Below are 17,500 nucleotides of genomic sequence, written 5' to 3' on the forward strand. Positions count from 1 at the left end.
CATAGACTAGACTATAGACTAGACCATAGACTAGACTATAGACTAGACTATAGACTAGACTAGACTATAGTCTATACTATAGACTAGACTATGGATTAGACTATAGACTAGACTATAGATTATACTATATACTAGACTATAGATTAGACTTTAGACTAGACTATAGACTAGATAATAGGCTAGAGAATAGACTAGTCTGTAGACTAGACTACTGAGTAGATTATAGACTAGACTATAGTCTAGGTTATAGACTAGACTATAGACTAGACTATAGACTAGACTAGATTATAGACTAGAGTAAACTATAGGCTAGACTCTGGAGTATACTATAGATTACACTATAGACTAGACTATAGACGAGACTATAGACTAGACTATAGACTAGACTAAAGACTAGACTATAGACTAGACTAAAGACTAGACTATAGACTAGACTAAAGACTAGACTATAGACTGGATTATTCTATGGATATGGATAGACTGGACAATAGGCTAGACTATTGAAAAGACCGGGCTATACACTAGAAAATAGCTTAGTGTATATAATAGACTATTGACTAGATTATAGACTGAACTATAGTCTAGATTATAGATTAGACTTTAGTCTAGTCTACATATATAGACTTTAGTCTAGTTTACATATATAGACTTTAGTCTTTAGACTAGACTATAGATCATACTATGGACTAGACTATTCTATTGACTACACTGTTGATTAGTCTATAGGCAAGACTATAGGCTAGATTATAGACTAGACTATAATCTAGACTACAGACTAGAAATTTGAATGTCTTACAAATAAGTGGCGATTTTTTAACCAACGCATAAAACTCACCATGTAACCTTCTCAGACAATATTTGATACCAGTTGTACTATGTGTTGCCTTATAGGTGGAAGAGGGCAGAGTTAACTTGGCGTGCAGCGGCTGCACGGGCAACGCTTCTAACGGATACAACGTATGATAATTATCAATTTCCATGGGTAGGGCGTGTTGTGCTGCTTCACTGGCATCTAACATTAAATTCGAGATCACATTACGCGACAAAATTTCGGCGCGCATTTCGTCGGGCAGAAAGAATGCCGATTCTAGTTGTGTTTTCGGTTGCATTGTTATGACATTTGAGGCAGGACCCGGATACACATGACCCGTATACATGAGCGATGGTTGGACGGGTGTTATGGGTGCCATAACACCCACGCCCACACCTGTGGGACCGGCATGATGGGCGGACGTTGGATCGACAACGCCGCTGGGTACACCGACGGTGTTGGTATTCTGGCTGGTCGTATGATTGGCAGTTGGATAAAAGTAGATGGTACCGCCAACATTTTCCTAAAGGAAATTTTTAATAAATTTTAATATAAAGAAATTTTTGTAAGAAGTTGTCCCAGAACTAACCTGATGTACATTGGCTGGTAATGTGGTGGGTATGGGCGATGCGTGTGGTGTCATACGTGGCGGTGATTTCTCACCTATACTCGAGGGTGATTCGTTGCGCAGCAAACTATTGCGTCCACCTTTTAACGGTGTCGTTGTCATGCCTACGTATCCTCCTTGATTGGCGCTCGTTTGTCCGATTTGTTTTGTGCCGCCGTTAACGTGGCTATTGTGTTTTTGTTGTTGCTGTTGTTGTAATTGCTTTTGTTGTGCCACGGCAGCGGCTGTTGCTTTTTGCAGACCCAACATAGAGGGTGTACCATTAACCGATTTAGCTGCTGTACTTGTGGGCGTTAGACCATTAACGACGTTATTACCAACAGACGTTACACCATTTAACATTGGAGTATGATATGGCGAATAGAAATTGGGTGATGAACTGATACGTGTTGGAATGAATTCGGGCGATTGTGGTGTTACCTATTTTGTAAATATAAAGGATTAACTAAAATTATTCAAATATTTGAAATTCATATATTTTTCAAAAAAAAAGCTTTATTTTGTAAATTAAAATTTGCAAAGTATATAATTTAGCTTTAACTTTTAGGATTTTGTTTTTATGAACTAATACTAATTTGTTCACAACATTTACACACATACACACATACACAATAGCCAACTTTTGACAACACAACACACTTTTTACAAACTAAATTCGATTTTCAAAATTTAGTTTTCCATATTTACATACTAAGTGCTATTCTAAATTGTTTTACTAAATATTCTAGTTTATTTTACTTGGTTTACCTGAGACTTCTTAATCGACAATGGTGAGTCCATATTAAGTAAAGAAAATCCCGCATTTATACCGTAAGTTGGTGTTGCAACATTTTGTCGATTCTTGAAAAATATATATTTTTTTTGTTTTTGGTTTGTGGTTGTTTTATTTTGTGTGTTTTTTTTGGATATAAAAAAATAATACAAGATAAATTGTATTAGAAATTTGGAATTAACAATACATATTTTAAATTATGAATTTACTAAAATTCGAGTAGTGTAAAAGAATTCGTACGATTGTATGTTTTTAAAACAAATTCATTCGACACTTAGTCATTGTAATGTTTTTCATGCGAATTCTTTCGATATCCAAAAACAGAAACATAATTTTAACTAAAAATCCGAAAGAATCCAAATTCTTTCGAACTTCGATTGCGTGAATGTTTTTTTAGACAAATTCTTTCGATATACCTTTTGAAAAAGTAGACACAATTTCCTTTTTTCTGATATATGTATAATATGTAGTATATCCTATCCCTTCCTTAAGTTAGACAAATGGCTTTTAAATTTATAAATAGGAGTAGAGTGATGACATTCAACTTGTTTTCCAAACAGATTCATTTGATCGTAATCAAACTAAAAGAACAAATTTTAAACAAATTCTTTTAAACTATAGTCTAGTCTATAGTCTAGTCTATAGTCTAGTCTACAGTCTAGTCTATAGTCTAGTCTAGTCTACAGTCTAGTCTATAGTCTAGTCTATAGTCTAGTCTATAGTCTAGTCTATAGTCTAGTCTATAGTCTAGTCTATAGTCTAGTCTATAGTCTAGTCTATAGTCTAGTCTATAGTCTAGTCTATAGTCTAGTCTATAGTCTAGTTCTTGTCTATAGTCTAGTCTATAGTCTAGTCTATAGTCTAGTCTATAGTCTAGTCTATAGTCTAGTCTATAGTCTAGTCTATAGTCTAGTCTATAGTCTAGTTCTAGTCTATAGTCTAGTTCTAGTCTAGAGTCTAGTCTATAGTCTAGTCTATAGTCTAGTCTATAGTCTAGTCTATAGTCTAGTCTATAGTCTAGTCTATAGTCTAGTCTATACTCTAGTCTATAGTCTAGTCTATAGTCTAGTCTATAGTCTAGTCTATAGTCTAGTCTATAGTCTAGTCTATAGTCTAGTCTATAGTCTAGTCTATAGTCTAGTCTATAGTCTAGTCTATAGTCTAGTCTATAGTCTAGTCTATAGTCTAGTCTATAGTCTAGTCTATAGTCTAGTCTATAGTCTAGTCTAGTCTAGTCTATAGTCTAGTCTATAGTCTAGTCTATAGTCTAGTCTATAGTCTAGTCTATAGTCTAGTCTATAGTCTAGTCTATAGTCTAGTCTATAGTCTAGTCTATAGTCTAGTCTATAGTCTAGTCTATAGTCTAGTCTATAGTCTAGTCTATAGTCTAGTCTATAGTCTAGTCTATAGTCTAGTCTATAGTCTAGTCTATAGTCTAGTCTATAGTCTAGTCTATAGTCTAGTCTATAGTCTAGTCTATAGTCTAGTCTATAGTCTAGTCTATAGTCTAGTCTATAGTCTAGTCTATAGTCTAGTCTATAGTCTAGTCTAGTCTAGTCTATAGTCTAGTCTATAGTCTAGTCTATAGTCTAGTCTATAGTCAAGTCTATAGTCTAGTCTATAGTCTAGTCTATAGTCTAGTCTATAGTCTAGTCTATAGTCTAGTCTATAGTCTAGTCTATAGTCTAGTCTATAGTCTAGTCTATAGTATAGTCTATAGTCTAGTCTATAGTCTAGTCTATATTCTAGTATTTAGTCTAGTCCACAGTCTAGTCTATAGTCTAGTTTATAGTCTAGTCTATAGTCTAGTCTATAGTCTAGTCTATAGTCTAGTCTATAGTCTAGTCTATAGTCTAATCTATAGTCTAGTCTATAGTCTAGTCTATAGTCTAGTCTATAGTCTAGTCTATAGTATAGTCTACAGTCTAGTCTATAGTCTAGACTATAGTCTAGTCTACAGTCTAGTCTACAGTCTAGTCTATAGTCTAGTCTATAGTCTAGACTATAGTCTAGTCCATAGTCTAGTCTATAGTCTAGTCTATAGTCTAGTCTATAGTCAGGTCTATAGTCAAGTCTATAGTCTCGTCCATACCTAGTCTACAGTCTCGTCTATAATCTAGTCTATAGTCTAGTCTATAGTCTAGTCTATAGTCTAGTCTATAGTCTAGTCTATAGTCTAGTCTATAGTCTAGTCTATAGTCTAGTCTATAGTCTAGTCTATAGTCTAGTCTATAGTCTAGTCTATAGTCTAGTCTATAGTCTAGTCTATAGTCTAGTCTATAGTCTAGTCTATAGTCTAGTCTATAGTCTAGTCTATAGTCTAGTCTATAGTCTAGTCTATAGTCTAGTCTATAGTCTAGTCTATAGTCTAGTCTATAGTCTAGTCTATAGTCTAGTCTATAGTCTAGTCTATAGTCTAGTCTATAGTCTAGTCTATAGTCTAGTCTATAGTCTAGTCTATAGTCTAGTCTATAGTCTAGTCTATAGTCTAGTCTATAGTCTAGTCTATAGTCTAGTCTTTAGTCTAGTCTATATTCTAGTATTTAGTCTAGTCTACAGTCTAGTCTATAGTCTAGTCTACAGTCTAGTCTATAGTCTAGTCTATAGTCTAGTCTATAGTCTAGTCCATAGTCTAGTCTATAGTCTAGTCTATAGTCTAGTCCATAGTCTAGTCTATAGTCTAGTCTATAGTCTAGTCTGTAGTCCAGTATATAGTTTAGTATATAGTTTAGTCTATAGTCTAGTCTATAGTCTAGTCTATAGTCTAGTCTATAGTCTAGTCTATAGTCTAGTTTATAGTCTAGTTTATAGTCTAGTTTATAGTCTAGGCTATGGTCTAGTCTATAGTTTAGTCTACAGTCTAGTCTATAGAACTTTTTTTTTTTTTTTTGAAATTTCTAAAATTGCATTGTTTTATTGCAATTTCTATACGTGTCTACTTTGATAAGTTTTCGAAATGTTTTTAAAAGATAAATAAATATTTAAACTATTTATTAGCGAATAAATATAATAACATTAACACAACTTTGATTTCAAATAATTTGAATGTTTTTTAATAATTATTTCTAATTTGAATAAAAAAATCTAAAATTTAGATAGTAAATCGGAATTGTAACAAAAATTGATTTTTGTAAAATAACAAATCAATTCCAATATAATTATAATTCTTTAGACCCCTGATATGAAATTTTAAAATCCTCCTTAGGTGCCTTTGTTTGGTAGACACATTTGTCTCATATTCTCATAAAGAATTTATATTCAAAGCACTCATACACTAAAACATATTTTAATACATATTTGTATTTATAATTAAATATTAAAAAATATTAAACTGTAAATAACCTGTTGAACGAATAATTTTAATACAAGAACAAAATAAATACAATTTACATACAAAAAAGTAAAAAAAAAAAGAAAAAACATTGAACCATACACACTCGCACAACTGTACAGTGAAAAAATTCTCTCGTATTTTGTACAACAATAATATTTTTAAGATTTTTTTAATTATAAAATGAAAATGCAAAAAATAAATAAATAACTATATAACAACAAAACAAATATGTATGTCAAGATTGTTGTCGTAAACAGGTCGTTTAATAATAAAAAAATAATCCACTTTTGTATACAAAATGAAAAAAAGTAAATAAAATGAAATGTTTTAACAAAAAATTATTAACAATGTAAAAAAAAAGATGTAAAATCAATGTTTTTATTAATTATTAAAACACAGAGTAGCAAATTTCTAGTATTCTTTTGCGATAACGGTAAATTATTCTTAAGAAATTTAAATTCATTTCTATTATCAAAATATTTGCATATAACAATACGACAACACAAACTTGAGTTTATGAATTAATTTATTCGAAATTGCATAATTGAGGGGCACAGAAGCAGCTTTGTCATACAAATTTTATATGAATTTGATTCAAAATTGATAGGATAACTTTATACTCCATTATATATAAAGTAATAGTTTAGACCACAAAACAACGGAATAGAGTTTTGGGGCTCTTAATTTTGTTAAGTATACTAGTATCTCTATAAAATCAGTGCAAGTTTTTTTATATAAGCCTAAATCTATCCACATTCGTAAAGATCGGGACTCATTTGGTACTAGCTCCCTTATATCTTAAACGTACTATCTATCTATCTATCTATCTATCTATCTATCTATCTATCTATCTATCTATCTATCTATCTATCTATCTATCTATCTATCTATCTATCTATCTATCTATCTATCTATCTATCTATCTATCTATCTATCTATCTATCTATCTATCTATCTATCTATCTATCTATCTACCTATCTATCTATCTATCTATCTATCTATCTATCTATCTATCTATCTATCTATCTATCTATCTATCTATCTATCTATCTATCTATCTATCTATCTATCTATCTATCTATCTATCTATCTATCTATCTATCTATCTATCTATCTATCTATCTATCTATCTATCTATCTATCTATCTATCTATCTATCTATCTATCTATCTATCTATCTATCTATCTATCTATCTATCTATCTATCTATCTATCTATCTATCTATCTATCTATCTATCTATCTATCTATCTATCTATCTATCTATCTATCTATCTATCTATCTATCTATCTATCTATCTATCTATCTATCTATCTATCTATCTATCTATCTATCTATCTATCAAGTCTCAATAAACTAAACTATCTATCTATCTATCTATCTATCTATCTATCTATCTATCTATCTATCTATCTATCTATCTACTCTATCTATCTATCTATCTATCTATCTATCTATCTATCTATCTATCTATCTATCTATCTATCTATCTATCTATCTATCTATCTATCTATCTATCTATCTATCTATCTATCTATCACTATCTATCTATCATCTATCTATCTATCTATCTATCTATCTATCTATCTATCTATCTATCTATCTATCTATCTATCTATCTATCTATCTATCGATCTATCTATCTATCTATCTCTATCTATCTATCTATCTATCTATCTATCTATCTATCTATCTATCTATATATCTATCTATCTATCTATCTATCTATCTATCTATCTATCTATCTATCTCTATCTATCTATCTATCTATCTATCTATCTATCTATCTATCTATCTATCTATCTATCTATCTATCTATCTATCTATCTATCTATCTATCTATCTATCTATCTATCTATCTATCTATCTATCAAGTCTCAAATAAACTAAACTATCTATCTATCTATCTATCTATCTATCTATCTATCTATCTATCTATCTATCTATCTATCTATCTATCTATCTATCTATCTATATCTATCTATCTATCTATCTATCTATCTATCTATCTATCTATCTATCTATCTATCTATCTATCTATCTATCTATCTATCTATCTATCTATCTATCTATCTATCTATCTATCTATCTATCTATCTATCTATCTATCTATCTATCTATCTGTCTATCTATCTATCTATCTATCTATCTATCTATCTATCTATCTATCTATCTATCTATCTATCTATCTATCTTATCTATCTATCTATCTATCTATCTATCTATCTAAGCTATCTATCTATCTATCTATCTATCTATCTATCTATCTAATCTATCTATCTATCTATCTATCTATCTATCTATCTATCTATCTATCTATCTATCTATCTATCTTATCTATCTATCTATCTATCTATCTATCTATCTATCTATCTATCTATCATCTAATTCACGTAACTATAATGTTTAGTTGGTAGACCAGCCCATAGTCTAATCTAAATAGGTCATTAAGAGTCTAATCGCTCATTAATATTTAAACGTCATTTGTGAAGATCGGCCCCTTAAGAAAAGGGGGTGTTCATGATTGAGATATTATTAAGAAACTTTCAAATTATTAAAAGTTTATTTCAAAGTTTAGATTAATTTATCAGATTTTTAATACAAAGTAAATTAATAAAATTCCCCAACTTACCATATATGTTGCTAGTTTACTTTCAGAAGGTATGCCATTTGATGGGGAGTAAAAAATTGGATCCATAGCAGCCGTATCTAAAAATAAGAATAAAAAATATAATATAATTTTAAAAATAATAATAAAAACTTAAAAAAACAAAAATATTCTACTATAAAATTAAACATCAAAGTAATTTCACATGTTTTTTCTTAAAACATCAAACAGCACAACCGCCATTTTACATTTAATTTTTTTTTAACGAAAAATAAATAAACTCATTATGAACTGTGAAAAGTGAAATTATTTTTTGGCTTGAAATAATTCTCGTTTTTTTTTATTTCAATTATAAGCTAATTTGTGTATTTAGAAAGCAATCTTATGAATTTAAATAAAAACAATATAAATCAAATTGCATTTTAAATCAAATTAATATTTATTAAATTTAATAATAAAATATTCCCATAGAACTTTTGCTTTTGTTTATTTGTTCTCATAAACTTTAAAATGATTTGGTTTTGTGGTTTTGAAATAATGTTTTTTTATTATTATTTAATTTTGCAATTCAAACACATGGCATCAAATTAAAATTTTATTTATTTATTTGTTTGTTTAGAGTTGAGAATTATAAACGCATGGTTTTGAAATACTTTTATTGTGATTTAATATAAAAATAACAATTATTTTTATAAAAACCTACAATGGAAAAATGATACAAATTTTGTAATTTGTATTTTTTACAAACTCGTGAAAATTTATATTAAACATTCTAATAGGCAACTTCCCAAGATCAATATTTTTTTTGCATTTAAATTGGCCAAATTAATATAATCGATATAATTATTTTTAAAATTATCTAGATTTGATTAACGCAAACTCTCAGTAATAGTTGTCATACAATTCTACTAAAAGGGTTCAATGACCCATCAAATACACCACAAATTTCCAATTATTATTAATTATTTTTAATTTTACCACTACCTACTCCTCTCACCCTCGGAAAACCTATCACGATGCTTGAAGATCATTACGCGTAATCAACACGCCATTGTAACCGCATGCATTTCTCTCTCTTCCTCCTTCTCATTACAATAATTGAAATTCTATCTGCTATATTTGTAATAGATTTTTCTATATCACTTTTACACAGCAATTAATCAGTCATTGAGTTAATAATTATTATTAACTTAATAGATAATTTTACATAAGAAATTTAATAAATAAATTAGAACAAATCCAAATAGAATTGTTTGTAATATAGTAACCTATCACGTGTTATTAGTAAATCGTATTACACAGAGAGAGAGAGAGGGAGAGATGGAGATAAAAAGTATATACATACTTTGAAATTAATTCAACAGATAAAGAGTAGACGACGGGGTAATTGGAATCAAATAAGGGGAATAAGTTTAATGACAAATTAAAAACTTTGTAAACAGTATACACATACATGTTATGCAATCGAAATAATAATAGAAAAATTTGAGATATATACTGAACATAGAACTAAATAGAACTGAACTAGAACTGAACTAGAACTGAACTAGAACTAAACTAGAACTGAACTAGAACTGAACTAGTACTGAACTATAACTGAACTAAAACTGAACTAGAACTGAACTAGAACTGATCTAGAACTGATCTAGAACTGAACTAAAACTGAACTAGAACTGAACTAGTACTGAACTAGAACTGAACTAAAACTGAACTAGAACTGAACTAGAACTGAAGTAGAACTGAAGTAGAACTGAAGTAGAATTGAAGTAGAATTGAACTAGAACTGAACTAGAACTGAACTAGAACTGAACTAGAACTGAACTAGAACTGAACTAGAACTGAACTAGAACTGAACTGGAACTGAACTAGAACTGAATTAGAACTGAACTAGAACTGAACTAGAACTGAAATAGAACTGAAATAGAACTGAACTAGAACTGAACTAGAACTGAACTAGAACTGAACTAGAACTGAACTAGAACTGAACTAGAACTGAACTATGAACTAGAACTGAACTAGAACTAACTAGAACTGAACTAGAACTGAACTAGAACTAAACTAGAACTAGAACTGAACTAGAACTGAACTAGAACTGAACTAGAACTGAACTAGAACTGAACTAGAACTGAACTAGAACTGAACTAGAACTGAACTAGAACTGAACTAGAACTGAATTAGAACTGAAATAGAACTGAAATAGAACTGAACTAGAACTGAACTAGAACTAAACTAGAACTGAACTAGAACTGAACTAGAACTGAACTAGTACTGAACTAGAACTGAACTAGAACTGAACTAGAACTGAACTAGAACTGAACTAGAACTGAACTAGAACTGAACTAGAACTGAACTAGAACTGAACTAGAACTGAACTAGAACTGAACTAGAACTGAACTAGAACTGAACTAGAACTGAACTAGAACTGAACTAGAACTGAACTAGAACTGAACTAGAACTGAACTAGAACTGAACTAGAACTGAACTAGAACTGAACTGAACTACAACTGAACTACAACTGAACTAGAACTGAACTAGAACTGAACTAGAACTGAACTAGAACTGAACTAGAACTGAACTAGAACTGAACTAGAACTGAACTAGAACTGAACTAGAACTGAACTAGAACTGAACTAGAACTGAACTAGAACTGAACTAGAACTGAACTAGAACTGAACTAGAACTGAACTAGATCTGAACTAGAACTGAACTAGAACGGAACTAGAACTGAACTAGAACTGAACTAGAACTGAACTAGAACTGAACTAGAACTGAACTAGAACTGAACTAGAACTGAACTAGAACTGAACTAGAACTGAACTAGAACTGAACTAGAACTGAACTAGAACTGAACTAGAACTGAACTAGAACTGAACTAGCACTGAACTAAAACTGAACTAGAACTGAACTATTTGTTTAAACGGTAAAGTTTTTTTTATAAAAACAAATTGTTTATTTTTCTTGGTCATATCCATTTAAACATTTAATAAATAATGATTTATTATCGATGGGTGTAGTTGAAAACATATTGACATTTATACCTTAATAATCAGACTCTTTATACAAAAAGAGGTTAAGTAATAATACATTTATTTAAAATGGAAATGTTAGTTAGTTAGTTAGTTTGAAAGGAGGATGTATATACATCAAATCCGAAGAAATACACCTAGGCCTCTATCGGGCCTGTTGTGCGCTCCTTAACCAGTGCCTCAGGTGGGAATCGAACCCACCACCTCCGGTCTACCAGACTAGAACACTAACCACTAACCTACCGGAGGCCAGGAAATAATATTATTTATTTGTAATAAAAAATACAAATTACACTGCAGAGATTTAAAAGTATGTCATCAATTATAAACCTCTCTAACTTTTAAAAAATGTTGATTTAAAATATCTAAATACAAATCGTGGCTATTAGTTCCTTAAATTTGAACCTGTCTAATAAACATATCGCAGAAGTTGCATGTTCTAATTTTATTGTTTATTCGCTTATATCTTGCAAAAAAAAAAAAAAACTAAACAAGAAATGAAAGTGTTTTTCTTTTTAATTTTTTTCTCATTTACAATTTGTTTACAATAAATTCAACCCATTTTTGTTAAAATTTTAGTCTTTACTTCTGGTGTGTTGTTGTATGATTTTGTATATAAAATTTTATTTCTTTTCCGTTTATATAAAATATTTTATTTTTCTTTCCTTAATCAAAAGGCAATGTCTTTTACACTCAAACACACATAACAAAATTGACCTTGAAAATTTGAAAATAAAAACATTTTACTTATTTTCTCATTTATTTATTTTTCTTTCTTTTTTTTTGTTGATTTCTAATGCCAAAATAAGAATTAATAAATAGAAAATGAAATACATTTTTGTATAGTGTGTGTGTTTTTTTGTTTGACTGATTAAATTTGTTGAAAAATATGATTAGATTCTTCGTTTTGCTTTCAAATGTATGATTTTAAAAGAAAGTGTTTAAAAAATTTATAAATAATAAAGTGCATTTGAAATGATTAGTGAAAAAGAAATAACACACACACACAAATATAAAAGTAGAATAATTAAAGTAAACATATGTGTGAGTGTTGGTAGAAGGTAAAAGAAATGGGTTTTTATTTATTTGTTTATACAAAACAAATAAGTTTTAAATTAAGGGGAAGGAACGAATAGCCAAAACAATTAAAATTTTATTGGATAGATAGGTAGATAGATAGATAGATAGATAGATAGATAGATAGATAGATAGATAGATAGATAGATAGATAGATAGATAGATAGATAGATAGATAGATAGATAGATAGATAGATAGATAGATAGATAAATAGATAGATAAATAGATAGATAGATAGATAGATAGATAGATAGATAGATAGATAGATAGATAGATAAATAGATAGATAAATAGATAGATAGATAAATAGATAAATAGATAGATAGATAGACAGACAGACAGACAGATAGATAGATAGATAGATAGATAGATAGATAGATAGATAGATAGATAGATAGATAGATAGATAGATAGATAGATAGATAGATAGATAGATAGATAGATAGATATAGATAGATATAGATAGATAGATGATAGATAGATAGATAGATAGATAGATAGATAGATAGATAGATAGATAGATATAGATAGTATAGATAGATAGATAGATAGATAGATAGATAGATAGATAGATAGATAGATAGATATAGATAGATAGATAGATAGATAAATAGATAGATAGATAGATAGAGATAGATAGATAGATAGATAGATAGATAGATAGATAGATAGATAGATAGATAGATAGATAGATAGATAGATAGATAGATAGATAGATAGATAGACAGATAGATAGACAGATAGACAGATAGATGAAGTAGAACTGAACTAGAACTGAACTAGAACGGAACTAGAACTGAACTAGAACTGAACTAGAACTGAAGTAGAACTGAACTAGAATTGAACTAGAACTGAACTAGAACTGAACTAGAACTGAACTAGAACTGAACTAGAACTGAACTAGAACTGAACTAGAACTGAACTAGAACTGAACTAGAACTGAACTAGAACTGAACTAGAACTGAACTAGAACTGAACTAGAACTGAACTAGAACTGAACTAGAACTGAACTAGAACTGAACTAGAACTGAACTAGAACTGAACTAGAACTGAACTAGAACTGAACCAGAACTGAACTAGAACTGAATTAGAACTGAACTAGAACTGACCTAGAACTGAACTAGAACTGAACTCGAACTACTATAAAAACTTTGCTATGTGCATGAACTACTTTGAACTGGATTAAATCACAGCAAGATCATAAAATCATTTGAAGTGTGTGACATTAAATTTTCGATCTTGATTAGGAAGTAAACACAAGTAGTTGTTTGCAAACAATTCATTTTATAAACAAACTTTAAATTTTGTCATTAAACAAAAAATCTAAGCAAACTAATTAATTAATAGAATAAACAAAAATAAAAAAAATTAAAGATCACGATCACGTTCATGAAACTAACGAAAATGAAATTAGAAAATAAAATGAATTGAAAGAAAAGCAATTAAATAATTAAAAATATAAACAATTCATTGTAAAAACACACGTTACGTCACTTGTCTTGAAATGATGTGGCACCATCATCATGATCATCACCAGAAACAGCAGCACATTTTCAAAACATTATTACAACGTCAATGTTAAATTGTTGTTGCTACTTCTGCTGTTTTTGGTTTAACCGTTTACATGAATTTTATATAAAAATTCACTTTTTGTGATTTATAAATATTAAATAAAATTTTGTATGTAATACAAGGAAACACATACACAAATATATAATTATTTGTTGCAATATTCATCGTATTATTTGCCAATTGAATGTCAGCCACCAACAAACAACATAGAAAAAAAAAAAATAATAAAAAAATAAACTTTAAATAGGAAATTTTGAGTCAAACACCAAAATCACAAAAAATAAATTAAATAAAAATTATACAATTTCACACATTTTATTTTTATGTCATTTGGCAGTGGCCATTAGATTAGTAAAGTATTTTGATGATTTGTCAAATCAGAAAAAAGACAAGAAAAAAAGAAACAATTTTTATTATTACGTTATTCCATTTAGTTTGTTTTTTTTACGCTTTTGATAGGCCTACTACGTATTGGGGCCGTCGTACGAAAATAAAAACAAAATAAATTCGATTTTTTATACTCGCTCGCGTTCACGGTTTCAATGCTTGTTTATAACTGAGTATAAAGTTTTATGAAAATAAATTTAATTCAAAATCAAATTCAAATATGTATAAACTTTTAATTGTTGTTTTATTTTGTATGAGAGATATTTTGCTGTTTTATACGATTTAGCCAAGAATTATAAAAATATAGATTACGCATTGCGCAGGTTTTTTTGGTTTAAATCAACAGGTGTTCGATGTGCTACGTCACATCAGCAAATAAAGTGATTGACGTTTAAAAAAAATTTAAAAAATTTTAAAAACGTTACAAAATTTTGTAAAAATTTAAAAAAATAAAATACTTTAAATATGAAATGCGCTGTGAAAAATTGCAAAAGCACCAACAACTCCAAGGCGTGCGAAATTAGTTTTTTTTTATTTCCGACGGACGCTTCCATTCAGAAGCAATGGGTAAGTTTTTGTGACCGTGAGAAACAAATAAATCCCAAAACATCATATGTATGCATGCTACATTTTAAAGATGAAGATGTGGAAAATAGGTTGCAGTACGAAATGGGTGGGATATATAACATTGATTAAAAAAAATATTTATAAAAATATGCATTAACCCAAGGGTTCGCCAAAAGGAGACTTTTAAAACCCGGTACTGTTCCATCCATAAAACATGACCCATTTGAAAATAAAGAACTAGGCGAAGAACAATTATCAATAATTGAACAACAAGAAAACAAAAAGATGGTAGCTTTAATTCTCCAAGAATATAATTGCATTAAAAATATAGAACAAAAAGAAAATATCACCGATGACGTCCAAAATCTCGGGAATTTTAAAACAATTATTGAAGACATTGGTTCCGAAAATATTCAACCATATTTATGTATGGAAGAACTTAAACATTTAAGGACCGAGGTGTAAGTAGCGTTGGTATTCATTCAAAATTTATAGACAATGACTTTTTAATTTAAAGACAAAATCTTCGGAATGAAAACAAACTTTTAAAAAGCGATAATTACACACAAATAAGCAGTCATCACCAGGAAATTTTAGTACTAAAACAATTACACCAAAAGGACGTTGAAGAGTTGAAAACTCAGATAAAAAAAACAAATTACGAGCTTGAAAATATAGAGCAAAAACTTTCAGTAATATTCACTCGCGGACAAATAGCAAAACTAAAGAATGGCATGAAAAGACAATTATGGACTGAAGAAGATATAACGCAGTCAATAACGTTGTACGCCGCAAGTGCAAAGCTATACAAACTTTTATACCGCAAACATTTTCCTCTTCCGTCAGTTCGTACTTTACAAAGCTGGGCGCAGAAAGTAGATTTAAATAAAGGATTGCTAAAACCAGTTTTTAAAGTTTTATCAAAGTCAAATCATATGTCTGACATTCAAAAACTTTGCGTGTTAAGTTTTGATGAGATGAAAATTAAAAAGTCATACTGTTATAACAAATCAACAGATACTACATTGGGTCCAGTTAGCTATGCTCAAGTAGCTATGGTCAGAGGTAAATTAAAATTACAAAATTTTTAAATTAATGTTTTCATTGCCTTTTTTAATTTCAGGACTCATTTCCAAATGGAAACAGCCGATTTTTTATAATTTTGACTGTCAAATGACTAAAACTATTTTGTTTGAAATTCTAGAGGAGCTAAAATCATGTGGGTACACAGTTGTTGCAATGGTTTCTGATCTGGGTGGTGGAAACAGAGCGCTACTAAATGAACTTGGAGTAACTGAAGAGGCCCCATGGTAAAACAAAACACTCTTAATTAACAATTTAAATCACCATTTGTATTTATGTTCAGGTTTTTGTTTGAAAATGAACAAGTTTTTTCATTTGCGGATGTTCCGCATATGATAAAACTATTGCGCAACCACTTTATTGACAGTGGCTTTATTGTCGATCAGAAAATTGTTCAAAAGGATATAATTACAAAGCTTTTGGAGGTGTCATCAGGAGATGTAAATATAACGCACAAAATATCCGTAGCAAATTTAAATGTAACAGGAGCCCAGCGACAGAAAGTTAAATTGGCAACAAAATTATTTTCACATACAGTTGCTCAATCTATAACACGGGCTGCTAGTCATGGATTTTTAGATGGGCTTAATTGGAGTGAATGCCATCAGCTTTTTAAAGTGGTAAAAGTCCTAAATAATTAGATAATAGTTTGAAATTGTGAATTATATTTACTTAGACTAACGATTGGTTTGACATTATGAACGTAAGAGTACCGAGAGCGGATGCTAGAACCCGTTGTCATGCATATGGTTTAGCAATTGAAGAACAAAACCGAATTCTTGATGAAATGACAAACTTGATGAAGAACATGCGAGCTGTGGGTAGAAAGTCATTACTTCCTTTTCAAAAGGGTAAAACGTCATCTTACATTGTACCACTTAATCTTTTAAGTTTGTTTTTTAAATTATAGGTATTATACAGTCAAATAATGCCTTAAAGGGTGTCTATACGAGTTTAAAAACAAAGCATAATTGTGAATATGTTTTGACCTATCGCCTTAATCAAGACGTACTCGAAAACTTTTTTGGTATAATTCGATCTAAAGGTGGTTTGCATGATCACCCCGACCAAGAAGAGTTCAGATACCGTTTAAGGTCATACGTACTTGGTCGCAACGATGGTGTAATGTCCAATGCAGCAAACGTTGAGGTCGACGACACACCCGATTTGGAAAGAACGCAAAAGTCGCTTACTGGTAAATATATTTTATATTTTAAATAATTAGGAAACTGCAATGGGCTTCATTAATGTACATATATTATAGGAGTTATATTTAGCCAAATAAATCCCCCACATAATGACAAAGAAAACGTTGAGGCGGAAGAATTAGATGATTTGGCGTATGATGGCTTAGAAAACCTTGCTGGTTACATATGCCATAGGTTGAAAGATCAAGAACCAAATATTTCTGTGCCAAGAAATGAATTGCAAGTTCAACCTTATACATGGATCGATCACCTTAGTGAAGGGGGCTTATCAAAACCAACTGAAGAAATGATGTGTAAGATACAAGCACTTCACACTATTTTTCAATCAACAAACAACGAGGGCTTGCTTATCACTGAAGGCTTTTTAAAAAAACACATGGAGTTGGCTCAAAATATAGATTGTAGCGAAAAAATTAAAAAACTTT

At 29.8% G+C, this 17,500-nt stretch overlaps 1 protein-coding gene across 6 annotated transcripts in view; it reads right to left on the minus strand.

The window, feature by feature from the left end:
- Positions 1 to 17,500, minus strand: part of LOC119608968 (PAN2-PAN3 deadenylation complex subunit PAN3) — a 37,006-nt gene that overhangs the window by 5,989 nt on the left and 13,517 nt on the right. For 2 of the 6 annotated variants that reach the window (XM_037963611.1, XM_037963616.1), the window contains 4 exons: positions 8,179 to 8,255; positions 2,187 to 2,279; positions 1,401 to 1,859; positions 836 to 1,334 (listed from right to left, as the gene is read on the minus strand). In XM_037963611.1, coding sequence (XP_037819539.1) covers positions 836 to 1,334; positions 1,401 to 1,859; positions 2,187 to 2,279; positions 8,179 to 8,244 — 1,117 coding nt within the window. In that variant the 5' untranslated portion in view covers positions 8,245 to 8,255. Of the gene's footprint in view, positions 1 to 835; positions 1,335 to 1,400; positions 1,860 to 2,186; positions 2,280 to 8,178; positions 8,256 to 14,250; positions 14,389 to 17,500 lie in introns of those variants that run through there. The other 4 variants (XM_037963613.1, XM_037963615.1, XM_037963612.1 and 1 more) reach the window with 3 other exon arrangements.

The sequence above is a fragment of the Lucilia sericata genome, unplaced genomic scaffold, assembly GCF_015586225.1.
Source record: "Lucilia sericata isolate MDLA Ls3-8-SP2 unplaced genomic scaffold, ASM1558622v1 Contig000906F_arrow, whole genome shotgun sequence".
In the NCBI taxonomy this organism is placed as follows: Eukaryota; Metazoa; Arthropoda; class Insecta; order Diptera; family Calliphoridae; genus Lucilia; species Lucilia sericata.